Source organism: Tauraco erythrolophus, chromosome 10 (assembly GCF_009769465.1).
Source record: "Tauraco erythrolophus isolate bTauEry1 chromosome 10, bTauEry1.pri, whole genome shotgun sequence".
In the NCBI taxonomy this organism is placed as follows: Eukaryota; Metazoa; Chordata; class Aves; order Musophagiformes; family Musophagidae; genus Tauraco; species Tauraco erythrolophus.
Window position 1 is genome coordinate 24,555,736 of NC_141474.1, and position 25,845 is coordinate 24,581,580.

The 25,845-nt window shown below is 46.8% G+C and overlaps 2 protein-coding genes and 3 non-coding genes across 7 annotated transcripts in view; 4 read left to right on the forward strand and 1 right to left on the reverse strand.

Annotated features, from left to right (window-relative positions):
• Positions 1 to 12,665, forward strand: ARMH1 (armadillo like helical domain containing 1). The gene is made up of 11 exons (XM_086617919.1): positions 1 to 206; positions 584 to 652; positions 1,160 to 1,326; positions 2,157 to 2,353; positions 2,525 to 2,609; positions 5,111 to 5,233; positions 5,758 to 5,830; positions 6,763 to 6,892; positions 7,763 to 7,840; positions 8,629 to 8,737; positions 12,510 to 12,665. The coding sequence occupies exons 1-11, from the start codon at positions 1 to 3 to the stop codon at positions 12,521 to 12,523; spliced, it is 1,251 nt and encodes a 416-aa protein (XP_086474045.1). The 3' UTR covers positions 12,524 to 12,665.
• Positions 3,123 to 3,237, forward strand: LOC147528180 (U5 spliceosomal RNA). The gene has a single exon (XR_015222393.1). It is a non-coding gene; the product is annotated as a U5 spliceosomal RNA (small nuclear RNA).
• Positions 4,247 to 4,361, forward strand: LOC147528181 (U5 spliceosomal RNA). The gene has a single exon (XR_015222375.1). It is a non-coding gene; the product is annotated as a U5 spliceosomal RNA (small nuclear RNA).
• Positions 4,801 to 4,915, forward strand: LOC147528182 (U5 spliceosomal RNA). Its single transcript, XR_015222374.1, has one exon. It is a non-coding gene; the product is annotated as a U5 spliceosomal RNA (small nuclear RNA).
• Positions 10,044 to 25,845, reverse strand: part of KIF2C (kinesin family member 2C) — an 18,175-nt gene continuing 2,373 nt past the window's right edge. Inside the window, exons 4-22 of one of the 3 annotated variants that reach the window (XM_086617917.1) lie at positions 25,689 to 25,737; positions 23,920 to 23,961; positions 22,922 to 23,041; positions 22,071 to 22,187; positions 21,566 to 21,666; positions 21,215 to 21,310; positions 20,001 to 20,055; positions 19,752 to 19,914; positions 19,391 to 19,481; positions 17,848 to 17,911; positions 16,592 to 16,683; positions 16,209 to 16,351; positions 14,557 to 14,761; positions 14,006 to 14,116; positions 13,437 to 13,504; positions 11,772 to 11,880; positions 11,578 to 11,694; positions 11,075 to 11,201; positions 10,044 to 10,120 (exon numbers count right to left, since the gene is read on the reverse strand). In XM_086617917.1, the coding sequence (XP_086474043.1) occupies positions 10,044 to 10,120; positions 11,075 to 11,201; positions 11,578 to 11,694; positions 11,772 to 11,880; positions 13,437 to 13,504; positions 14,006 to 14,116; positions 14,557 to 14,761; positions 16,209 to 16,351; positions 16,592 to 16,683; positions 17,848 to 17,911; positions 19,391 to 19,481; positions 19,752 to 19,914; positions 20,001 to 20,055; positions 21,215 to 21,310; positions 21,566 to 21,666; positions 22,071 to 22,187; positions 22,922 to 23,041; positions 23,920 to 23,961; positions 25,689 to 25,737 (1,947 nt within the window). Of the gene's footprint in view, positions 10,121 to 11,074; positions 11,202 to 11,577; positions 11,695 to 11,771; positions 11,881 to 13,436; positions 13,505 to 14,005; positions 14,117 to 14,556; positions 14,762 to 16,208; positions 16,352 to 16,591; positions 16,684 to 17,847; positions 17,912 to 19,390; positions 19,482 to 19,751; positions 19,915 to 20,000; positions 20,056 to 21,214; positions 21,311 to 21,565; positions 21,667 to 22,070; positions 22,188 to 22,921; positions 23,042 to 23,919; positions 23,968 to 25,688; positions 25,738 to 25,845 lie in introns of all 3 variants that reach the window. The other 2 variants (XM_086617916.1, XM_086617918.1) reach the window with 2 other exon arrangements.

Here is a 25,845-nt window from a genome sequence, read left to right on the forward strand (position 1 = left end):
ATGATTTCTGTCAAAGAGCAGGAAGACATCGGAAAGCTCATGGTTTTCTTGCAGGAATGGGATAATGCCCGCAAAGTTGCTCGAAGCTGCATTCTGGACAACTTCATTAAAAGCTGTGATGGCAAGACACAACCAGAGCTGGAGCTGGAGTTTTCCCAGGGAGCCAGCTTGTTTCTGGCTCGCCTAACAGCATGGCTCAGGATGACGTATCCCTTTCCTTGGACAGCTGGAAGTGGTGTGTGGTAGTGGGATGGAGAGGAAGGGAAAGTCCTCTATTAAAAACTTGTTCAAAGAATAAGCTTCTATATGGACACGTCCATGTCCAGCCATGTTCTGCAGGGTTAAAAAAACCCTGGCTATCTAAAGATGGAACTGGAGGGAAAGTCATGTAACCTGTCTCTCAGGGACCCAGAATTAGTGGTTTTTGTCTTACTGGGATGGGCGTGCTGCCTCTGCCCACCTGTGAGAGGAAGGTCCATGCTCTCTCGCAGACAGAGTACCCAGTTCAGACCTCCATATTGCCAAAGGCTGTCTGGGGGACACCACGATGTTCTGTACATCTCTCCTTAACCTTGTCGAACAGCTGCACGTACAGCATGTGCCTCAACAAGCTGCTCAAGTCCATTGGCATCTTCTTATCTGCTGCAAATGGGTGAGTATAGAATGTCACTGTGTGAGGTGCCACGGGGAGGGCACACAAGGGTGAGGGGGTAAGTAGAGAAAGAAAATAATTCCGTGGCAGTCTTTTGGGAGGGCTGTGTAAACACTTCAGGCAAGGCAGGCCCCAGTGAGGCTTGTGGTAGTTATTTCAAATGCTCTCAAAACCAAATCCACTCCTTGTGCATGTCTGCAGAGCCACCAGGTCACTGATACGATGTGGAAGGAGTGTGGTGAGAGTATGAGTGTGGAGACAGGCTTTCTGTGCCTGTGGTTCAATATCCGAAATGAGCACAGGTGACCTGCTGGCGGCAAAGCACGCAGCTGGCGGGCATCTGCCTCCGCGCTCCTAGCTCAGACTCCTCGTGTTCACTGCCCGGGCACTGGCCACCTGCTGCAGCAAGGCAGGAGGTGATGGTTCCCAGGAGCATGGCATGCTGACAGAGAAAGATGGGCTCCAAGGTAGGTGACGCTTTTGGCTTTGTTCCCCCGGTCCTTGCAGACACAGATACCTTATTGAATTTCTGGAGATCGGAGGGGTCATGATTCTGCTGGAAATACTAGGGCTGAACCACCTGAAAGAAGAGGACAAAAGGGAGTCTGTAAAGCTGCTGCAGCTCGTCGCGGACGCTGGCAGGAAGTATAAGGAGCTCATTTGTGAAAGCTACGGTAGGCGGCGTGTCCATCCGTGCTTTTTACTAATTCAGGTGAGGATGTTCTCGCTGACCTCTGGCCCCCGGGGCTGCTTGCCGCGCTGAGCCACTCCCTTCCCTCCACCTGCTGGATGGCAGGTTGCTGCAGCGTTCCTCTGGCTGGAAGGAGTTCAGAGCCTCAGCTATTGTTGAGTGGTTGCATTTTATCCCCTCTCAGTTTTTAATGAGCTCGCTTTCTTTACAGTCATTTGATGTGATATTGCTGTCCTGCTGGTTGCAACTCCTCCAGTTAAAACCACAGAACAACTTCCATTCTTGCCTGCAGCGTTCACCTACTGCAAACTTTCCCAGACTTCTCCTCTGCGGGTGGGAGGGTTTTGTGGCTTGTATCTTTTGAAAGAGCATTACAACGTTTTTTCTCCTGTTTTTTCCTCCTGGGCAGTGGAAGCCAACCCTCATTAATTGTTCTGTAGTTCAGATTACCTTGTCAGAGGCTGTGGGGTGATACCTGCTGCCACAGCTTCCTCCAAGAGAGATGAAGCAGAAGGATCAGCAGCGGGATCCTTAGCAGCACTGTTGGCATCCCAGTGCCAGACTCTCTGCTTGTGTAAAGGCCTGCAGAAGGGCCTTGGCCACCTACTCCAGCTGAGAATTTTGCCAACTGTTTTTCCAGTTGGTGGTGTGGATCTTGACAAGGAGAAAGAACTTCTTTCCTGGCTTCCATTCTTTGAGCCACACTGCGAGTGGGATGTGGTACTAGGTTCTCTCGGGGTGACAATGAAGCAGCTGAGATGGGTGACCTAGACTCACCCAGGCACACAACTTGGTGTCTCTTTCTCTGCACAGGGGTGCAATCTCTTGCCGAGTTCTTGGCCACTTCCAACTCAGCAGAGGCTCAAGAAGACGCGCAGGTTCTGCTGGACTCTTTGGGCCGTGACAATCCCAAGTACCAGAACCAAGTCTACAAAGGCCTGGTTGCTGTGCTGCCATGCGCCTCTCCCCGAGCACAGCAGCTGGCTCTGCACACGCTCAGGGTCATGCAGGTGGGTAGTAGGCCTCGCTTGGGGAGAAGGGCAGCATTAACTTCTGTGTCTGTCCTTCCTGCCCTGGCAGGAGCTGGGCCAGTCCCCGTGGTGTTCGGGGGATGGTGCTTGGAGGATGGCCTGGAGTACTGTCCGAAGACTGTCCCTGTCACTCTGCCCTTCTTCCCCCAGGACGTGGTGGGAAAGGCCCCCTCCTTTCTCGTGGAGCCCGTGCTGAGCGTGCTGTCCTCAGTGCACCCGCAGGTCCAGGAGGAAGGTAGGAACCGTCTTGCAATCCTGCACAGTGACTGATGGGGTCTAGGGGAGGCTGTGGCTGGGGGCAGGAGTGGTGGTCTCTAGACCTGGGCGAACGTGGCAGGGGTGTGCGCAAAGGCAGTGGGGGCGGAGGGCGGGAAGCCTCGGCCCGGGCGTCTCGGGCGCTCTCGGACCCGCGGCGGAGCCGGACGGGCGCAGCAGCCCCCGCGTACGCCGCGCTCCCGCCGCGCTGTTGCTGTGCTCGGCCGTGGGCGCCTCATTAGCATGAGGCTCATTAGCATTCCGCTTATTTGCATACCCAGGGTGCACCGCGGAGCGGCGGCGCGGTCCCGGTAGCGCTGTCCGCCGTCGCCGCTCCCGCGGGGCCGCTCGGGTCCGAGCGCGGGACTGTGCCCGTGTGCGTCGCCGGGAGGCCGGGCCGGGGCGGTGGCGACCGGGGCGGGCGCACCGGCGGTCTCCGTGTGCTGCAGAGCGACAGCCGCGGGTGTGTATGGGTGCGGCGAGGTTATGGCGCATACTCTGGTTTCTCTTCAGATCGTATAAATCTTTCGCCTTTTACTAAAGATTTCCGTGGAGAGGAACAAGCACGAGTGTCGAGAAATTTTTTGAGGCTCCATTTCGGTGGAGCTATCCCTATTATGGTCAAAAGCAGAATAATTAAAAATGGATTAGGAAAGGCTGAGTTGTTTCCGACTGGAAGCACTGCGCTGAAGGTAAGGGAAAACAGGATTGAAACCTTCCTGTGCTGGGGGTCCGCTTCTGATTCCGGCGCGCACGGTGAAGCTGGATGGATCCCGTTGCGCGGCCCTCGCTTTCGCACCCCCTCCGAGGGCAGCCGCCTCATTACCCTCGCCTGCTCAACAGACGAGCGAGCGGTCGCGCGGGGGCTCGGGCGACTCCTTCTCCCGGCCCAGGCGATGGAGCGGGGCTGCTGCCTGCCGGTGGTTCGGGATTCGGGAGAAGCGGTTAGCTGGGGACCTGTCCCGGGCGCCGTGGGCCCGGCACTGCAGCGCTGTCCCGGGCGCCCCAGTCCCGCCCGGGCCGCCGCTCTGGCGCTGTTTGCCCCGCGGGACTTGTGGCCGGGCCCAGTCGTTAATGGCCGGGGCTCGGCGCAGTGCCCGGCCGCCTCGCTCCGGCCCGTGGCGGCGGAACGGGCCGTGGTGGCGTACGGCAGCCTCTGCCGGAGCCTCTGCGCGGCGCTGCCCGGGGAGATGTGACCCAACCCGAGCCAGGCGCTGCTCCGTCCCTGCCCGCTCCTGCGCTCTGTCCCCGGCTATCCCGCTCCGCCGGCCCAGCCATCCGGCTCCCGACCGGGCACCGCGCCGCCTTGGCCAACCGCTGCCTCCCGTTTGGTCGCGGGCGGGGCGGGCCCCTCATTAGCATGTCGCTCATCAGCATGGCTGCGATTGGCATTCCCAGGGTGCAGTGCGGGGCAGCGCCGTGCCGGCCCCGCCGGCCCCAGCACAGCTGCGCCGGCGGCTGGTGGCCTCCGGCCGAACCGGGGCTGTCGTGGCCGCGGCGGTCTGGAGTCAGTCCGGGATGGGCGGCAGGAGGGGGCGAGTGGCGGGCAGAGTGAGGTCGCCGTGTCCTATGGGGCAGCAGCCGAGGGTGGGTACTTGTGCGGGGACTATTCTGTTTATACTCTGGTTTCTCTTCAGATCGTATAAATCTTTCGCCTTTTACTAAAGATTTCCGTGGAGAGGAACAGGCACGAGTGTCGAGAAATTTTTTGAGGCTCCATTTCGGTGGAGCTATCCCTACTATGGTTAAAAATAGAACAAAAAGTGATGAGAGTGATTGGTTTTAGTAGGAGCAGTTGTACGCGATGTGGATTTGTAGCGTGTGCAGTGAAATCGCAATTCGTCCCGGTTCGGGCTGGCGGGAGACAAGACCTGTAGCGAGGCCGGCCCCCGTCCGTGCCACCGCCTCATTAGCATGTGTCTCATTACCATTCGGCTGATTTGCATACCCACGGTGCAGCGCGGCAGCGCCACGCTGCACCGGCCCCGCCGATCTCCACAGCCGCCCGCCGCTGCCGCCGGTCCGAGCTGTTCGGGTCTGCACGGCTTGTACACCCGCGGCGGGGCTGGGCCGGGGGCCGCGGTGCCGGGAGCGGGGCGGGCGGGCGGCCATCGCCGTGACCTGCGGGGCGTGGGGCAGGCGGGCGGTGAGCCTGGGGGGGAACGATTGGTATACTCTGGTTTCTCTTCAGATCGTATAAATCTTTCGCCTTTTACTAAAGATTTCCGTGGAGAGGAACAGGCACGAGTGTTGAGGAATTTTTTGAGGCTCCATTTCGGTGGAGCTGTCTCTTTTGTGGTCAAAAATAGAGTCGATTGCGTGGCAGCGTATGCGCGTAGTAATTGTTACTCGTGGGAGTTAGGGTGGGTTCTGCCACCTCGTGCCTGCAAAACGTACAAGCGTGCTCGAGTTCTTGCTTTTCTCCACAAGCACGTCCAAAATGTGAGCCCCGGTGCTGATAGTGGCTCCACTCTCTTCCAGCCATCCAGCTGCTGAAGGCCCTCATAGCCCACGAGGTCCGTCCAGCCTTGCTGAAGGGCCTGGTTGCATTACTGACACCACCCAGGAAGAAAGCATTGACCTGCTGCGATGAGACCATCAAAGGTAAAAGAGCTGACTGGTCTCCGAGTACACAGCAGGCTGTGGCCTGCCAGGGCAACCAGGAGGGTGTTTCTCCGAAGCTCCCTCACCTCCTTCTGCAGGGCTCTGCCATCAATCACCATGAATTGCACAGGAGGAGGTGCGGGGGGCTGCCCGGGTCGAGGCAGTGTTTGCCTGCAGCACTAATGCTGGCACGCTTGCCTCCAGAGACCCACTGAGATCTGCTGTCTGCTGGGCAAGGATGGTGAACAGTTCCAGCCCCAAGTTTTCCCTCCCCTGGCTCAGCAAAGCGGGCCACAGTGGCCCAAGCTCTGTGAGCTGTGGTTGTGCTGCCGTGGGCATCATGTGCACAGATCCTTGCATGGTACTACATATGATACGTAGCCACAGGGCTTCCCTAAGGCATGTTTCCTGAAAAATGACATTCCCCTTTCATGCTAACAGTGTAGCTCTACCTCCCCTCCGTTCGTTAGAACGTTGAAGCGTTTCAAAGCGTCATTCTCACCTTCCTAATTTTCCTCATGCAGACCCAACTGCACTTTGCCTGAGGGAGCCCATGGTACTGTATATTCAGCAGGCAGCTGCCGCAAAAGCCATTGGGTAAGAAACTGGAGCAAAATCCACAGGAGCATAAAAGAGACCTTAGAGAGCAGTGGCTTCCTTTGGGTAGGAAAGGGCTGGGACATGTTCTTCCCAGGGACCATTCACCTCTGGCACTGCTCTCTGAGCCAGAGTACTCCAGCTCTGTTAAGTCTCAGGAATGGGGCAGAGCTGCTGCCTGCAGGTAGCAGTACTCAGACCCTCCCTGCTACTGACACTGGAGCTGGCTTCAGATTTTATTTATAGGGAGACATGGAATCCCATCTACTCTGGCCCTGTGTGCTGTCATAGTGTCCCCGTTATGGCTGGACCTGGAAGTAACGTGTGTGTCCTCCTGTATTGCTCGAGGCTAATGAGTTCTCCACATAGCTGGGAGCCACAGCGAGCAGTGAAACACCCTTGTTTAACATCAGCCACCCAATGGAAGAGTCTAATGCCTATGACTGCCTGCAGAATCCTTAAGTAAATTCAGCCATTTGTGCTAAAATTTGTTCAGTCAGTATGAATTTCCTGCAGTGTCCACAAGATAGTGCTGTCAGAACACTTTTTGTGCAAAAGCAGATGACACAAAGCCCTGGGTGGGTAGGGAGACGTACTGGACGTGCTCACAGAAGTGATGGTGGTGCTGTTTCAGTTCTGGGTTCTTCATGTTCACACAAGAAACTTGCTAGACTTTAATACACCCCAAGAAGCTCCTGCCAATCATTAACCAATTTGTTCTCAGTAAGCCCACATGTTAAACAATTGCGAATCAATGCACAGCCAAACACTTTTATTTTGAGACTCTTGTCTGTTGGTGCTGCTAGGGCAGGGTAGGAACACATTGTTTTCCATTGGGGTTGCACCAAGTCTGAAGTAAGAGTTCCAGACTCAATTTGTTGCACGCTTCTTCCCCCATATGGGGTAGAGGATGATGGTCTATCTCATTGCAGTGTGTTAGCCAAGGAATCAGCAGAAGTGGCTGAAGAGCTGATCCAGCTGAAAGTGGTACATGGCCTGATGGTTGCTGTGGGGAATCTGGCTCATGTGGCCAGCCAGAGACACGCCAGCATCTCCCTGGAGGTGAGCATGTTGGTACATGGCAGCAGACATCATAGCAGGGGGTCTCCTCCCAGAGCACCTGAGCAGAAAGGCTCCCTGCACTGTGGGTTGTTTTTTTTTTCCCTAAGTATAGCAGACACAGGCATATTCACAAAGGCAGGAGTGACACCTCCTTCAGGAAAGAGCTGTATTTCCCCTCCTGTCTGCCTCCTTCCTGCCACCCACCACAAATAGGGTACTGGGAAACCAATGTTGGCCCTCACATCTGTTCTGCCCACATGCTTGCTGTGGGTAGCAAGCACAGAGAGAGCTAAGGGGCTAATCAAGACAATTTTACTGGAGCAGAACACTAGCACAGAATTATAAGCAGGCTATTTTTTCCTGCTGGTGCTGGGTAAAGAGCTTTGGCCTACCTCAGCACAGCTCTGCCTGTGTAACAGCCACCAGGAAGGACTATGCTGTCAGTAGATGGGAAGGGCTGAATGAGCAATGGCCAAGAACCAGGCTGCTCAGGGGGAAAAAGGGTTTACAAATACACCTAGTAATGCAGAGGATCAGTACAGCCTTCCTCTGAGCAGGCACCAACAGCAGAGCAGGATGAACTTCCTAGCAACTACTGCACTGCAATCATTTCACTCAAACACTCTCCCTCCTCTTGTCAATGAAGATGGGAACTGGCACTGGAGAACAAGGTAAGGTTTGAGCAGGGACCTATGAGTTCCTCTTGCTGTATTAATGACATGCCAGCAGTAGCACCAGTGCTAAAGGAGGTAGGTCAGGGACACACTGGCACGTGACACAGGTTATCTGGAGCCACAACATCCATGCAGGTCTACCCCCTATACACATACATCCCTTCTTCCTACTCAGCAACTCTCTGTTCTGTTGCAGTATTTTGTCTACACATTTCGCTTCGTGGAGGAGTGTGTAAAGAAGACACTGGGACACACACTGTTCCAGCACTTTATGGTAAACATGCCTCTCTTACAGGGTTTATTAGCAGCCCTAGGACCTTGATCTGTTCTGCAGGGAGTGTTTCTTTTCACAAGAAAGGAATTTCACAAGAAATCCAGTCTTGCATGAGAGCCCAGAAATAAACCAAGCCACCCTTGGAGAAGTATTAACCTTCAGTCTCAGTGATCAGGAAGATAATTGCTCTGACTCAGCCCCAAAAAGAACAAGGAGGGATCTCACACTCCTGTTACTTCTGTGACAGTGGGAACTTGGTCACAGAAGTATGAACTGAAGGACCTATAAGGCAACAGGTGACACAAGCTCCTCCAAATGAAGTGCTTCCCAACTTGAGCTCCTGGGGTAGGATGTACAGAGCAGGAAGCAATGTTAAGTGCAGGGAGGGAAGGTGGAACAAAGAAGGGGTAACATTTTGTTCCTTGCACCCAGGCCCATCCTTACTCACCCCAAGACACCAGCAGGCACAGCTGGATAATCAGCCACATAGTGAAACAGGACTGCCTTGCTTTAGGCCAAACTCAGTAGAGGATAACAGCCCTTTTACTGTGGAGGTACCATCTTAACATGATGGAAGTAGAGCCCAGGTACAGGTCAGCTTTGACAGTTCAGAGGCCCTTGGAGCACTCAGCCCCACACTGCCCCCAGTACCTAAACTGTCAATCACAAAGTGCCCCCGCAGTGGGGGGAAGGATCCTGTCCAAGTTGAAGCATCCCTTCCCTAGCTGATTGTACTGCTGCTGGCCCAGGTCCCATTAAGATACTAACTCTTGTGTTGCCTTTTCCAGGACAGTCCTGAGACCTGGTACACAAAAATGGATCCAGTTCAGGCTGAAGAACTGACCTCAAATATAGCCGACATCCCCAGAGACATTGCAAGGATGCAGTCCACAGAAGGTGTGTGCAGAGCTGGCAGCACAGTCACTTAAATGACGCCCTTTATTTTCAGGGGAAGAGGGCAGCTCAGGAAGCAGGAGACCAGGGTGGGAGTCAAGGGAAAGAGAAAGTAATGGTAGAAGGGTCCCTCTGTAATCTGATGTTTCTATAGCTGCATCCCATGTTGCCAAACCCAGAGCTCACAGGGCTGTTTTGTCCTTTCAGAGACAAACCCTGGAGTGAGCTGAACAAATAGGAAACAGGGCAGCAGCACATGCCTCTTATCTGTCCTCCCCCACCCTGCCTCTCTGCCCGCTCCTTCCCAGAAGACAGGTTGTGTGTGCAACCTGGGTCCCAGTGGCCCCACAAGAGCCATGGTAGCACATTGCTGCACCTGAGCCAGTGGCCAGCTTTGTACTTCTGCCCTCAAATACAGATTTTGGTGGGCTACTGAACGTGTATTTTATGTCACATGTTAGCCATGGGAAATACATATGAAAAAGTGTGAAGTAACATCCCAGGGCTATCTTCAAAGCATAAGTAAACTCCAGTGGTACAAGAGAGTCTCACAGAGCCCTTCCTACTTACCTGACATCGCAAGAGCTGAGCCCCTCACTACATGCTGAGCTTTGCTCAGGTGCAGGATAGGTACCCTCTCTAAACCAGCTTCTCCCTTGCTAGGCAAGTTCTACCCAGCAGGATCTCAAAATTAAGAGACAAAATTTATTTTGAGTCATTTTTATGTAAACATTACAAGTGTAAAGACTTTAAAAAGAAACTTAATCAAAGAAATCAGCCTATATCTATAACACCAGCCAGTGTTAAGGGGCTATTAGACTTGACCAAAATCAGCAAGAAATATATTTTATAATAAAGATAACTAATTACAGGAACATTTATTTACCAAACTTCTTAAAATACTGATTTTTTACAATTGCGTATAGTCCATTTTCTTTCTAGAAAAGCCAGACTTGCAACAGTTTCGCAATGTTTCAAGCAGATCTGGAAAAGTTATATGTACACTAGAAAACTATACATGTTTATCTAGTTCTATTAGAGACCACCATTGTCACCAGCAAAGGGCCAGATGCTAAACACACCTAGCAGACTCTCAGGCCCCCCTCCCCAAGCCTCGCAGCAGGTGTCTAGCACTCTGTACAGAGTACTCTGATACCAGGCCATGAAGAGAGACTGCCATGTTCATTGCCCTCAGGCAGACATGACCCACAGGCACTCTACCACGTTTAAAACCAGGAGTTACACAAACCACTGACAAACTTGTAAGACGTACAGAAGACTGCTTGTGAACCAGGTTTTGCTGTATTTACTAAGGCCTCTGACGGCGCATCTGCTTGCTGGCTTGCTCTTCCAGCTGCATGGCAGCCCCCAGGGCATCCAACGTTTCTGTAAAGGAAGACAGAGGTGATGGAAGCTGCATTGTTTAAGAAAAAAACACCACTACTTCAGTTTAACAGTTCACTTTGATGCCACAATTTTCAGCCTCATGAAAATAAAAAACTCACAGCCATTTTTGCAGGAAAGACTATGCCAGCTGTAATGGCTCAAGTGGCATCAAAGCCCAAGTTATTGCAACAGTGGCAGAAAAGTAGCAGTTACCAGGGTAGCTTTCCCTGCCCTACTCAGGCAGTCTTTGTACCTGGCACTGTTACCTGGCACCCAGCGTGTCAGCCAAGCTCATACGTCTGCCTTGCTGCCTTTCAACCAGCATGGTCCAAACAAGGCAAGCAATGCTCAGGGAACAGGCAGCTGACATCTTCCTGCACAGCACTGGGAAGTCTCCAAACTGGGTGAGAACCGAACAGTTGGAGGGGTTTTGTTGCACATTAATTAATGCCCTGGACTAAGGCAAAGGCATGCCAAATGCAGGTGCTGGCAGACATGGCATCTCAGTATATGCCTGGCAGATGCTCCTTACAAGTGGATGGGTAATAAGGCCTGATATCCCTGAAAACAGGAGTGGAGCCAGTGAGTCTTTACAACATAGCACTGAGACATATTTCTCAAAGTTTGTTTTTTGGCCAAGGCAAAAGGTAAGCTATGTAACCAACCAGCCAAACAGACTTCAGCTTATCTGCTCTTGGTGGATGCTTGCCTGCACGAGGGAAGGCAATTTTACATGGCAGTGCAAAGCAAGTGGAAGTTACAAGCCAAAATTTCATTTTGGAAAGTGCAGACAATAGGACATTTCAGATCTGTCCCTACAATCACATAGGAGAGTGATCCGAACTGTAAGCTATGCAGAAGGACTGGGTGCTCAAACCCCCACAGGTATGCTGGTGTTACTGTCAGGTCTTTGAAAAAAAGATTAGCTACAGTGATAGTCAGACACTAACGTACCTCTGACACTGAGGAAGGTTCTTGAGCTGTCCTCTACAAAGTACTTAGCTCTGCTCACAAAGGTCTCGAGATCATAGTCTGGTTGCTCTGTGATTCCCAAAAGGTAGTCAAGTTCAGTCATCATTCTCTGTATTGACAAAGGATAAACAGTGATGAGAAATTGACTTTCTGGAAATTCAATTGGTTTCTTCAAATCTGGTAGACCAATCAACAGAGCTGAGCTTCTACAGACCAGCACCAGCCAGAGCTCATTAGCAGTGAGTAGAAGTTGCTAGTTGGAGGGGAAGGGGGACTGGCTGGCCACAAACACTGAAATACCCCAGTTTAACCAGCTGGGCAGGAAAACACAAGAAAAAAAAGTTGGCATTGAGGAAAAAGTAACCCCACTGTACAACATCTTGCATTACAGCTCACAGCCTCCCCAGCAGCACCTGGCTCAAACAAGGCAAGCTGCTATCAACATGTGGAACGCAGCTTGGGCTGGGCTGGCCTCTTCCACATACCTGTCTCAGTTCTCTAAGCTGTTCTACAACCTTCTCCTCCCGTTCACTAATTTGAATCATAGCCTCACGGAAGTTGAACATGTGGGGAGAGATATCTTCCTCCTCATCCTTGGAGAGCTGCAAGAAACAGCCCAAGTAAGAACAGCAGGTTGTTCCCAGCTTTGAGATCTGTTCAACCCACTGCACACACATACATCATGTTGAAGACCTGAGCCTTCTCCACTGGTCTCGATTTCCTCGTTCTCAGTCTCCATCTGGTTCTGTGTTTCACCACCTCCGTTATGAGGGCTGAGCTCTTTCACTCTGCAACAAGAAGATTTGCCACTCAAATTCTTTTCCCAGCAGTTTCTGAGCTACAGCATCACAAAACTGCTACTTCAATCAATCAGTGCTCAGCAAGAAACATTAGGCCACGCTTTACAAGTTGTGAATTACCACCCCCAGAATGAACTTAAATGGGCAGAAACCCGAGAGGGCTGTGGCAAGGAGGGCTGAGAGATGTTTGCCTCCATGCCCAATCTAGGGCCTCTCCTGGAGAGAAATGTTCAGGTACACAATGCTAATTGCCAGCAATGCCTTTCGCAGAAGCCATCTTGCACACGTCAGCTTGGTCTGTCATGACCAACTAAGAGAACTTAGAAAGAAAAGGAATAAGATTGATTTTTCCCAGAGACCCACTGTGGCAGAAGAGGCCTATAATAAGGATAAAATGCTGATGATATAGTACTAGAGATAGATGTCAGATACCAGCTGGGTGTTTCATTCCAGTTACTAGTGTCACCATATTTCCAGTGAGTTTCAGACTAATACCCCCTTTCTTATAGCCTGAACTTGCCTTGTGCACTGGCTAAGAACCCCATGGGCCCAACTCAAGACTAGAATCTTACTGAAGAACACTAAGTCAGATGTTGCATTTTGTCCTGTACTTTCAGGTGAGCAGGAATGACTGTCCACCGGAAGGAAAAAAAAAGCAACTTCAATACAGAACCAAATCTGAAAATCTGTCAAGATTCACCATGTTCCTGAATGCTATGACAAGAATTACCATACATCTTTTCAGAGAGTGGAATGCTTTCCAGGAAGGAATCAAGCAGCCTTTTGTGAACTAAATGAAGGAAAGCTACCAAACCTGAAATGTGTTAAGTGTCATCTTGTCAACATAGACAAAAGTCACAGTCTCTTTTTCACTTGTCACCTCACCAGAGAGGTGTAAAGGCATGTAAAGCAGGGACTGGGAGGTGCTTGCTGCTCTGCCACAGGGGTTCCAGGTATCAGCAAAACCCCTAAGGAACCCTGCACATCTACCTTGTCCTGCAGGTACACGAGGTCAACCATGGAGCACTCAAAACACACTCCCACCATCTGCTTAGAGGCTTTTGAGTTCTCCAGGTCCTTCAGATTTCACCCAGAGTCTCCAGATGCCATACCCTATTAGTTCATATCAAAGTCCATCAAGAACACCAAGTGTTGTGTGCCATCTGTAGGGCCATAATCAGGGACATGTCCCTAGCACATCCTTACAGATAGGACCCAAAGTACTACAAAAAGTAAAGGGCATGGAGATAACCATTCAGGACAGGGTAAACTCCCTAGAAAAAACATGGCAGTCTGAAGTCTAATATGAGACATCCCTCCTCTGAGGAAAGGAGACATTAGTCATGGTTTTATACTATCTCTGTTATGTCTCACATAGAGTACCCAGTTTAGTTTCGTAAGACACCTCTAAGATATCCTGCTCCTAACGACCAACCTCCAAATTGCCATTACAGGTAATGACAACAAGAGAACTTTTTGTCTGAATACAAGCAGCCAAAACATCTGCAACAAGAGTAGAATCCCCAGGTCAGAAAGGCCATTACCTGTCAGCGTATCTCAGTGTGTTTAAGGTGTACTCGCACGAACTCATGCCTGGAGAAATCATTGCTATCTGTAAACAGAACAGAAAACCTCAGTGACTCCCACATCTGACTTTTGCTCATGTTAGTGGTCCTGCAGACCTCACCAGGCAGGTGGGATGTGTTAGGGCAAAGGGTCGGAGTTGGAACATTCTGTCAAGTCCATTTTTCTTTATAGCTTCTGTGGGACAGGCCAGTGGCCCTGTATCAGCTTTCCACTGGCTTTATGTACAGCCACTGTGCTGCACCCTCCAGAGGAAGCAAAGCCCTTTGAGAGCACACCAGGCTCTGCTCTAGATTCACTGTATGAAACTGACTTCTGCAGCCTTGGTTCTACGGGGGCTGGGCAAAGCTCACCAGTTGATCTCAGTCACCATGGGTGAGCAGAGGAGGAAAACCATATGATGTTTTTGAAGTTGGAAAGCTTCCATTCTCTGCAAAGTCCCCTAACTCTCAAAGAGGAGCATGGAGCTATTTGGTCAAATCACAGAGCCCATAAGCAGCCTGTGTTTTTGTGCCAGGCACATACTCACCATACAGGTCCTTGAGTTTGTTCCTATGAAAGAGTCTCTTAGCACTTGGGTCAGCTTGCTCTCCCGGAAAGGGGTATGAGATTTGTTCTGCCCTAAAGCTCGGATACATTCCTAAAAAAAGACAAGTCTTGTGAATACAATATCTGCATCTCTTCTCAAACAACTCTGCAAGCTATCAACCATCAATTGCTGGTAAAACCAACAGGCTGGAGAACAGTCATTGCTCTGTAAGTACTTCACAGCCTTTTAAATATACTCCAGATATTTGACTGTCACAGGATAGCTGTTATATCCATTATGTGTGGAAAAAAAAAGACAACTTGAATGAAGCTTGAAATGATTGTACCAGTGTCTGGCCTGACAAGACTACACTGCTTTCCTGGAAACATTCTAAATGGAAGTATACACTGTTTTCAGCATTGTTAACATACTAAACTAGGATCTTTTTGGCTGTTCTTTTTACTTGCACTGGGAAGAAACAGAACGGATAACCCCAGAGTTGAACAGAATCCATGTGATTAGCACCATTTGCTCCCAGAGCTGTAGCTCACCTTCAAAGCCAGCAAGCTCTTATTGATTTCTGCACCTTCCATTCGTGTCTGCCGATCAGCACTAGATGTGTCTGCACCCCTCTCATTTCCTGCCAGATCCACCAAGGAAAATTTGCCAAGCAGTTTCCCTCTTTGGCGTAATAGGATTTGGAAGCAGGCATGTGACCGTGAAGAGCTGGCATTTGCAAAAGTCTGCCCAGATGTCCTACAGCAAAGACGAGAACAAGTTAGAACTGTGTCACAGAAGATGCAACAGGTACCAACAGCACTAGATGAGACCTGCAGCCATTCAATTAAGTTTACCCTCCCCAGTTTTATCCCACACATTAATGCCTCGACTTTGCATGAATTATGGAATTACTTCTGATATAAGAACACAGAAGGACTACTGTGAGAAATTTGAACCTGCATCCCAGTTGTAGAGATTTAAGGCTATTTAATCTGCCTGAGTCAACTCAGCCTGCCTATACTGGAACACCTTTCTGACTGCTAATGCCTTACATGCATTTGGAGCTGGAAGACATATCTTCAGCACTACATCTCCCTGCCTCAGAGCAGGCCACATGTCATTCTGCTAACACATCTGCCATTCCACAGTAAGCTCAGCCGAGCTCCCCACTAAACAGCATTAGCTGTGCTAGCACATGACAATCATGTTAAATCCCCTTCTCCAGCCAGGCTAGCTTGGGCATTTTACCTCTGCTGTGCAACTGCACCTGCCCTATGACTGCAAGACAAACATAAACCTCCCTATGACCTTCACTACCATTTATTCCCTGAGAAGGCTGGCAGGTTCACTGTTCCACCTGCATCCCTCCTGGTGGGAGAAAGGGAGGGAGGTTGTCCTAAAGCGAGGCAGGAGTCTAAAGTGTTAAACAGCTCTTGGCTGGATTGTCAGCTAGAAAAGCATGCAGAGCAGAGTGCTGACTGAGCTTTCAAGATGTGCATATCTGCACATGCAGTGTAATACAGAAGCCAAGGAGTTCCCATTTGCCTAGTAATGTTTCCACAGCAGTTGCAACTTCACTGAGATAGGTAAGGCTTGGTAATACAGATTTTTTTTAGCTCCTGATTAAAGACACCAGTACAATGGTGGAGTTGCCCTGACCACAGCCTTCCTGCCAGGATGACAAGCCAAGCCTACAGCTGTCCCATGGCACCTACTCTCAAGGATTCTTTAGACAAGATCCCTGAAGGACGTGCAGCATTTCTGTTGCCATTGGAATAGCTCTTCTGGTCTGCAGTTAAGCCAAAGCATTTTTGCAACTGTAAGTTGATGCCAGCTGCTCTTCTGGCTACCTGTGCTCCTGTAAACTAGCTGCTCTAGAAAGCAGCTAGACTGCTCAGTTTAGCTGTGGCACCAGGGCAGCCATCTCCTCATGTGAATAGTTTATCTCTTCTTTGAGTTACATGAGGACATGCAAACCATAAATTCTGACTTTATGGAAGGCAGGCTAAACCCATCTCTGCTAGCCCTTTATTCTGTAACCATCATCTTGTATTCATGTAGAGGTGCTGCTCAGTGCCTGCCTGTTACTGGCTACAACAAGCTTCCATTTAAGTCTCAGAGCATCAGCTATAGACATATATTTTTGTAGACACAGAAGTAGCAACAGGATATGACTATTCTTATTGGTTTTAAGGCACCAAACCTGCAGGCACTGCCTATCTCAATCGTTCTGATGACATCCTCAGCACAGCTGACTTGTCTCTCTTGGAGACCAACGACCTGGACCTGCTGCTTGCCATCCTCCAGGACTCGAAGCTTTGCCTTCTTATTCAAGAGGTCAAACACCTGTATTCAGGCAACAAGAGTAAGGTAAGTCTGAACAAAGTCTCCTTGTAAGTATTTTGCATTTTCTTTATAGAAAGTTATAGAGAAACAGCACCTTTAACAGACTCCTAATTCAATTCCAAACACACCAAGAATAGACTATATAGAGCTATAGATACTAGTAAGTTTCACTCAGCTACTTATGAAACATTCAGCCAAGGAAGTCAGGTCAAGATTTTAAAAGAAAAAAAAAAGTATTACCTTTCCATTATATATTTCAAAGAAAGTCACATAGACTTCCAGGTTCTGACTCCTGTACCTGGGCTGGTTTAAGAGGAGGAAGACATCTTGTGCTAGTAAGGAAAGGCAGAAGTTTAGTTAACTGGTTTAAAACATATCCTAGTTGCTACTTGATCTGCTTTCAAATATTGCACAGCCGTAAGGCAGTGTCTAGCAGTTGGAACAAGTCATCCTAAACATTTGGAAGTGGAACAGTTAGTGCTGTGCTACCATCTGGAGAACAGTTTATGCAGTATCTTTATCCATGGACTGAAAACACAGGGGGATACAGAAATTTTGGTGCTAATGTCACCTGCAGAGAGCAATCCTTACTGATCTGGGAAAACACCGGGATCTGCTATTGTTTTGCACAGGCCTGAAGAAGTCATGTGTTTGTGTTTCAAGCACTTCTTGTGAAAAGCCAAGAAAACATGCATCCGTGAGCACCCGCATTGCTGCTGTTTGGACACAGTATACCAGATTAGTTGACCCTTTGGCTGGATCCAGTGCAGCTTCTCACAATTATGCTTCAGACTTTGAAATTGTGCTGGAAAGCAAAGACTGTCCTTCAGGGCCAGTCATGACTAAATTTCAGAGACTAGCAAACAGTTGCTCTTGTTTCAACTGACTTGCTACAGACTAGTTTCACAAGATGCCTTTAAAAGGAAGGTAGAGGAGGTCAAGGTTCATGGTGCTTTCTGGGCATTACATCAAGGAGGGGTTTCTAAGCATGTTTTCTGAAATCATTCTGTATGTGTCAGGTTTTTTGCATCTAATGCTTACAGGAAGAAACACAACACATACATTCATATGCTTTCTGTGTAACAAGCTTTATATCAGAAATGAGTAGGGTCATGTTGCATTCAAGCCAGGGATTTCCAAACACCATCCTTAGTCTGAGACAAAAAGTAAAGCAGAAGAATCAAGCTTAAATAGTTCAGCCCAGCAAATGCCAAACTAGAAAACATGTCATCTCTTTGCCTTGAACACACACATCTTCTGGTGAGTTAAGTGTGGGTCTAGAAACTTACCAGCTGGATGGAAAATATTTTGTGAAACTGCTAAAAAAAAATGATCATGCTTTCTGCAACAGACACTACTACTTACTACTGACAACAAAAACACTTTAAGTATCTTTTACTGGAAACATTTTAAATAACCATAAAAAAACAGATCTTATCTATTTAAGAAAAACAAGCACTAATTTGATTTTCATATCTAAAGAAGAATCAACTTACATGCAAAAGCATATATGCCCTTTGAGGCATTCTGTGCTCTCCCAGAGAAGTCTCCACCCATAGTCTGTGAAGAGAAAAGGCCTGAAGTAAGGTGTGATACAAACAAGTTAGGCTACCTGATTTTAGTCCCAAGAACTTACTAGGAAGTTTATATATATGCTCTGATGTCAGCAAGATGATTAGAAGATAGTGCAATTCAGGATAAAATTAGTTTTCTGCTTCTCTATCAGTTTAGAAAGAAGATCTGGACTATGCAAAGCAACAGCTGAATGCCCGTAAGGCTCTGCAGTGCAGAGTCAAAGCAGTTGTTCCTCCAAGGGGAAATGCATGGCCTTGACAGTGCAACCTCTGGTCAGAGGAAACAATGCCTCATTTTTTAGGACGTAGGTTGAGTAATATTTTCACTGCTACTTGCAAAAGCTCACATGTGTGGTGTCAAAACACATCAAACCTAGATCAGAAAATACCTTTAAATCCTTCAACCAAGGTACCTTTAGTCCCAACAAAATTTTCAGTTGCTGTGCTCCTGGTGACTTGCTCTGCCACTTTTATACAACCAGAGTCAATTATTTAAAACACAACTCAACTCCATGACATATTGTCAATCTACCAGACTTTGGTATGCAGCACTACAGACTCTAGGTACAGCTATTGTCCTTGCACTAGTTCTGCACCCTAGGATCAGGAAGGGAAAGTAACTTCATTGCCTTTAATTTTAGTGCCTCATAGTTGTATTCCTGTAACAATGCTCAGATGAGCCAGTTTGTCAGCCCATGGAATAACAGCAACTGTCTGATTACTCAAACTGGAAGGCTAGCCCAGTCCAGATCACTGTGGTCTGAGATAAAGGCTTCTTGCACAAGATAGCAAATTCGACTTCACTATCATGCTGTGAAGGAAGAGTTTCCCACTTTTCTTCCCTATAGTTTCCAGAAAAAAGTTAAAAAGACAACACAGTTGTTGAAAATTTAGATCAGATCACCTTTGAGGCAGAAAACACAATCTTCAGGTCTCTTTAAACTGCAACTGGTAGACTGGAAGGAGTGGTTAGAAAGTGAACACACTAATTTGCCCACTTCACAAACAATACCAGATCACTGAAATGTTTATATGCAGCCAGACGCTTATTCTTATATAATTGCTAAAGTCTTTGGAATGCCTCCAAGTTCAAAACACAGTACTAACAATAGCCATTGTCTCAGATGCAGGCCCATAGCCCCACTTCGCAGACTGGAGTTAGGCAGCCGACAGCCATTTGAGGCAAGGAATAGCCGTGACCAACACCAACATGTCAGGACATACTATGCCTTTAAAAAGCCAGCTATAGGGTTAGTTTAGTACAATTTTCTTCACAATCTCAGAGGAAACACACTAATACATAAAACTACAGAAAAAGAGAATTAACAACTGATAAAGTATTAGCTTTAAGACAATAAAACCAAGATCCAAACTCCTCATACAATCCTACTCATTATCAACATCAAGAAGTTTTAAAATACTTTAGATAAAGGTAGAAAATTTGAGACCTTGGAGAAAAACTTACATGTGTCTTGCCACTGCCTGTCTGGCCATATGCAAAGCATGTCGCCTTCCCACCCTCGAAGATGGTCTCTACAAGAGGTCTAGCAGTGAACCTGGACATTCAGAAAGTAGAAGACAGTTAAGGCAAGCATTTCACACCCTGCTTCATCAGCTTTCCTAAAAAAAGGCAAATAAAAGCAAATCCTTAGGAAATTAGCAAGGCTATACCAAAAATAAGCTTTAGACTTTTCAGTCCTTTAGTTTCCTTCAAAATGGATTTTAATATTTATTTCAGGTAGCAGTTTCTTTAAGCCGGGATGCCATCTAGCCATAGCTCTGTGCTTTTATCTTTAGAGTTGTTCCCAATGAGAAGAAAGCATTACCTGTATACCATCTCATTAGAAGAGGATTCATCAAATGAAAAGTCAAATCTAAATGCTTGGGTTTCAAGGTATTTTGTCAGGTCCACCTTCTGCTTCGGCTCATGCACCAGTAGGACACACTTGCTCGGAACAGTAATCACATCACACTCCTTTTTTAGGATTTCTGTTGACAGAAGAGACCCTCAGTTTGAACAAGAATAAGCAATATCAAACTGCTCCAAGACAGAACTGCTTTGTTGGTGCATTCACCTTGTTTATTGAGAGGGCGCTTCCTCACACAGACACAAATCCTATGTTCTTCTATCTAAAAGAAAAGTAAGGAAACAAGTAATAATTATTTCCCAATTACACCCACACTTACTTAGTATTACAGAGAAAGATGTGATGCTCCCTGGCATCTACTTCTCTATAGCTGATCAGAGTTGCCTCTGCTGCTCTGGGATGCAAGTCTTAAAGCCTATTCAGTGCAAAAGAAACACTACAAACTGTTGACCTTTATGTAGCATGCTCCAACATATCAGGTGGAAATACTGCTACAGTATATAAAGTGCCCCAAATATTCTGTATCAGAATTAGTAAAGAGTTGAGTCCTTGGCCAGCTTTCCAGCAATATCTGCGATGTCAATACTGCAACTACAGTCAAATTCAGGCAAATTATCTTCATTTACTCCAGAGGTATTTTTTGACCTGGAGTTCTCTACTGATGCAGCAAGTTTAGCTATTTGTGCAGCACAGCTACACATCAGTTGAGTGTGGGAAAGTGCATATTCCATCAGATGAGGCAGAAAGCAGAGGATGACATACTTCTGTCATGCAGTGACACATACACAAACAGCTGGTTCTCAGCACCGTAGGATGCAGGTACACAACCGACCTTGTGTTCTAGCCTAGATCCTAGTTTGAACTTAAAAGCTGTCATTTTTCACTGACCATAACAAGGCTTTTGCTAGACAAGGACTACTTTTTCTCAGGTATTAAACAATGCTTCCTCTGTAATTGCTGAAGATCTCAACTAAGCCTGGTTTTTCTAGTTTTTGACCTCTACTTTTGCTCCTCCACTTTTTGACATAGTTTAAAATTACTTAATGTGACTTACATATGATAACACTTTCTATTATAGGGCAGGCAATAGTGTGTTTTAACTCATACTTATACCTACAACAAGCTCAGCTACTATGTAATAGGCTCTGCCATTTAAAAGCTCTGAAAAAGACTGATGTTACCACACAAATCACTGCACAATAGTTGAAGTGCAAGCTCTTTGCTAGTGACATACGCAAAGTAATGCAAGGCAGCTTAGTCTTAAATAGGGGAGGTACACGACCCCCAATGCCACCAGGTGCCTCAAGACCACAATTGGCTCAGAGGATTTCCAAGGTGCAGTGATGCAGTAAATTGTTAAAATCTCAAGTACAAAGTTATCTGTCTACGGGCTGCAGTTAGTAACCTCAGTATTTACTTACTGGGTCAGTTATAGATATTGTATGGCAGTCCAAAGTTGCTCTGAATTCCTTGATCATCCGTGCAAACTCCCAGTTTGGACAGCTGCTGTCATATTCCTGCATGGAAAAAAACACAGATGTGAAGGTAATTAACCTGTTACAGCAAAAAAGCCCAGAGCATACTAAACAATCAGCTGTACACAATTAGAAATATTTCACTTAAAGGCTACAAGACTCAGAACTTTCTGAAACTAGAATCAATCCATGCTTATGTACAACTTCCTAAGAACACAGCCCGTCCAAAATGTTTTCATTTCAACTATTGTGATGCACTATCCTATAGAATTTCCCCTTACTGGTAGAGTACTCCACCTGTGCACGTTTTGTCCTGATTTCACTCATTTGAGCTTTCTTTTCTTCTCTCTTGTTTTTCATTTTCTCCATCTCTTTCACAATGTTAGATCTTCTCCGAACTAGATAAAATAAAAACATTTCCTTGGATTAAGTTTATCATACTAGGTTTTAAGCACAATACAAATATTTCAGCTTTTCCAGATTGCTGACAGACTGACTTGTACAGGAAACAATCATCAGAAGGATGGTTATTAATTTTGCAGTGCGTCCTTCCTAAACCAGATCTACCTACCACAGGAACTGCTTAGGAAGCCTCACTACCACTCTATAGTAAAGGCAGCATTTCTGAGGAGATACTGCTACAACAGAATTACATATTTGGAATAAAACACACTCAAGATATTCAACTCTTACTGCCAAAGCCACCTTTTCAAAGCTTTAGTCTTGGAGTATACAAGGCAGCAATCACATAGTGATTCATTGCTGACTGGTGAGTCAGTTCTTACCCACTGCTCCCTGGTACCTGGGCTCACTGAAGAGCTCATTCTAGCAGCAGGCAGATGATCCTCTGTGTTTCCATTTACATTTGCCAGTGAGGCTTCTGGAGCACAGTTCAGCCTGCTAGTCCTGGTTCGGCCAGCTGCAGAAAGAAGCCAGGCCAAAACCAATAATTAGATCCCAAAGATCAAGAATAATTTTGTAATTTGTAAAGCCTCACAGACCACAGGCATTGCCTCAATTCTGATTCTGGATCAGGAGAGAGAACTAGCTAAAACCTGTGGTAAGCATGCAAATAATTTTTTTAATCCTTTGCCAATAACCAACTTCTTTCAAAGCTACAATCAAGTCCACACCAACTAGACAAGAATTTAGCATTTCAATGTATTTGTGGAACTTAACACAGGAGGCATGCCCTCAACTATTCATAGGGTAGGTCTGGTAAAGATAAATAACTACAATTTTGTAATTCAAGTAGGCTCAAGTTCTTGCTTTACTCAACCAATATAGGTAAAACTACTACCAGTATAGTTGCAGAGCATGTTGTCAGCAGTATTGAGGTGCTTCTCTTCCCACTCTAGCCCCTACGAATACCACTTTATGCCATTAAGCAGATACCACATCCACCCACATGCACAACAACTCTCTAGCTAATAAAGCACATCATTATTCAACAATGTTGTTTCCAAAGTTCTTCCTCCTACCTTTGGGTAGGAGCCCTGGGTATTTACATAGTGGCAGACCTCTAGGTCTCTTGTTTTATATATGAAGGGGTAGAGGTTGCTTTTCCCCCTGGGATTTGCAGTTTACCTAATTAAATGTATACAAAGCATCTTGCTTCATAGTAAGAATTCACTGGGTTCTTTCTCCACTCACCAGGAACTGATGAGTTGTTTCTGGTTTGTGTAGAAGTGCAGGGATCCACCACCATCTCGTTTTCCTGAAGGCTGCACTGAGATTCTGTGATAACAGACATCCTGGAGCGGCCACGCAAAGCTTTGGAAACATGAATTCAAGGTCAGCATCATGCCTCAGACACTTACAAATAAATCAAGTGCTCACAAAATGTAGAACAGTAAGGAACAAGGTGTGGTTAAAAGGACCATTTCCAGATCCCTGATGTATTAGCAAAGTGCAGGATAAAGCAATGTAGGTGGGTGAAAAGTGATCATGAAATATTCCACTACAGAAAAGCAAACAGTTCATTCCAGATTTGTAGTTCCAGTGAATTTCTTTTTAGATACCACTAAGGATTCACTAATATGGCAGGTTCCAGAACCTTAATACCTACGAAGGAGGAAGCTACAAGTCAGGGAACTGGAAAGTCCTCTGAAGCTTCACACTTGCAGAGCTGTGCGAGTTAACTCTTTGATTGTGACAGTAGTACTGCAGTTTGGCAACCGGTCATGGGCAGCATCACATCCACCATCACAGCACCCACACACAGAGAGTGTGTGCATGGTGCACAGTGGAGCGGGCACTTGATAATGCTAAATTCAGCTAAAAGACTGCATACAATCACAACAGTGAATCTTTGGAAAGGGTCCTTTTGTAGGCAGTCTTCATTGTCACATGCCAAGGTATTTCTTTCACTGAGACCAAGTCCATCGCAAAGCTTCCTAGGGAAGGGATTGTAACACACACTTCAATAGGTTTGTCAAGAAAGCAAATCTGGTATGAAAAAATATAGAAGTATGATATGAAAGCCAGAACTGCCTTCACCTCTAGCAGTCCCAAGAATTTATCCAGAATTAATCACTATGATTTCAAAGGACACCAGATCTGTATCAGACCAAGGGTAAATTTCAATTCTGGATCAAATTCCTTAGAACCATACCCACAAAACTCAGTGCTCGTATCTATTAACTCTTTACCTGGAATCTTCTGCTCAGGTGCAGAGACATTAGGTGCCACTGCTGCAACTTTAGGAACAAAAAGTGTCAGTTTAATTATGCTCAGAGATAGCATTTTATTCTGTTTGCTTGTGTCGTACATGCCCAGACCTGATCTCATCACAAATTCAGCAGCACTTTTTCTGTAAATGCTAGTGCTCCTGGACAGGCCTACGAACTGGACGATTTGCTGCATCTAAATGGGTTTGATTCAGGCAGTTCTTGTACATGAAGATATTCAGCATTCTCCAAAATTCTTATTGATTCAGAGGACTGAGGCAATATCTGTTTCTTAATTCATTCTGCAAGCACTGCTTCTCTCACTTTCCTAAATGAGATAGAGACAGACACCTTCTGATCTTCTTTAATTTGTTTAGTTTAAGAACCAAAACCTGAAGCCAATATTAGCTTTCTAATTGGTGCAGTGCAGAGTTTGCAACAGGACAGATACTCACTGACACTCATGGGGTTTAGCTAGCTGTAGTAACAGATAACATTTGAGAAATACTGAAAACACTGCTTCTCTCCTGTACTCCGAGCAGGTCTTCAGGGACAAGGCTGTGCCAGTAGGAAAGGCAACAGATATTTCAGATTGTATACTTCAGGAAAGCCACGACCTCTGTGAGGACGTTTTTCCATCGATCAGTGACTGGATTAAAACATCTTTATTCTTCCAGCTGGCTTTCCAGGTCCATTAACTGATCTGTCTAGAGAGACAGTCACAACTTTAACACATCATTTTGCTTGCCAGTTCACAAAATTTATGAAGAGTTCTCCAGATTTGAGGAAGATCAAGATGCTCTAGTACAGAACAAGTTTTGACACATTAGGCTTCTTGGATTGCTCCTACCTCTCCACGTCAAGGGCATTTATACTGTTGTCTTCTGGTACCAGCTTTCCTGTCTTGCATCATACAGCAGAAGAGGCCAGACAAGCCCAGCTGTTTTGTTTACAGCTCAATTGCATGGAAAATCACAAGTTCTAACTAACTACATACTTTAAGAGAATCATTAAATTAGTAGCCTCAGCATCACACAAGTGTATTACAAATAGACCAGTAATGCTGCCCCTTGCAATTCAGAAAATCCAAAGGAGTCAACTAATAAGCTAAGAGAAGGTAGAAAACATGGGAGCTTTCCAACTCCTGGCACCTCAAGAAAAACAACTGCTTAGCAATTCCACACTCTGACATCTCTATCTTCCCTTCTGGCTTTGTTCAAAACCTTGTACTGACATACAATCACTGAGCTACAGCACACCAGCTGGCACTGAAATGCCTCCAAGGATAAAGCTCTAGTTATTGTCTAGGGGGGCTGTTTGAAAAGGAGACATCCATTTGTCACTGCTAGTTCTTTCTTGCCCTTTCCACTCTCATTTTGACACTTTTAATCTTAATAACTGCCACTTAACTTTTGTTGTTTGTGGCATTTGCAAAACTCCATACAAAACTGTAAAACTTGCTGCAACAGCAACTGCCTAGTGACATTTAAAGCAGTATCAAGGAATAACTACAGCAATGCTGCAGAAAAGGGCAACACATCAACAAACCCCAGCTCACAGGAACAGGACAGCAATCTGTTAGCAAAGTTTCTGCACGCACGAGTCCAGAGCATTGGCATGAACCAGTATGGTCTTTATTAGCATTGCCAGGATAAGCAGCCTTATGATGCACTCAGCTAGAATATTAAGGCTGCAATTGAAGACCACCACTGTTTCACAGGGATATAGCAGAGAAAAGAACATTTTCTCACCTTCCCGGGGAGCTGGAATTTTTGAAAGGGTTGTTCTACGCTTCTGTTTCTGAAAAACAACAACTGCTTTAAGTAATCGGAGTAAGCTGCAAACACCTAGCACAGCACTTCAAGACAACATTGATACAACAAAGATTTCTGTCTCATACTTAAGACT

What these genes read in the sequence shown, in the direction of transcription:
- ARMH1 (XM_086617919.1), top strand. Translation starts at nt 1, where the DNA reads ATGATTTCTGTCAAAGAGCAGGAAGACATCGGAAAGCTCATGGTTTTC. An exon ending in CCCGCAGGTCCAGGAGGAAG is followed by an intron (nt 2,610 to 5,110) that starts GTAGGAACCGTC and finishes ACTCTCTTCCAG; the next exon opens with CCATCCAGCTGCTGAAGGCC. An exon ending in ACGCCAGCATCTCCCTGGAG is followed by an intron (nt 6,893 to 7,762) that starts GTGAGCATGTTG and finishes GTTCTGTTGCAG; the next exon opens with TATTTTGTCTACACATTTCG.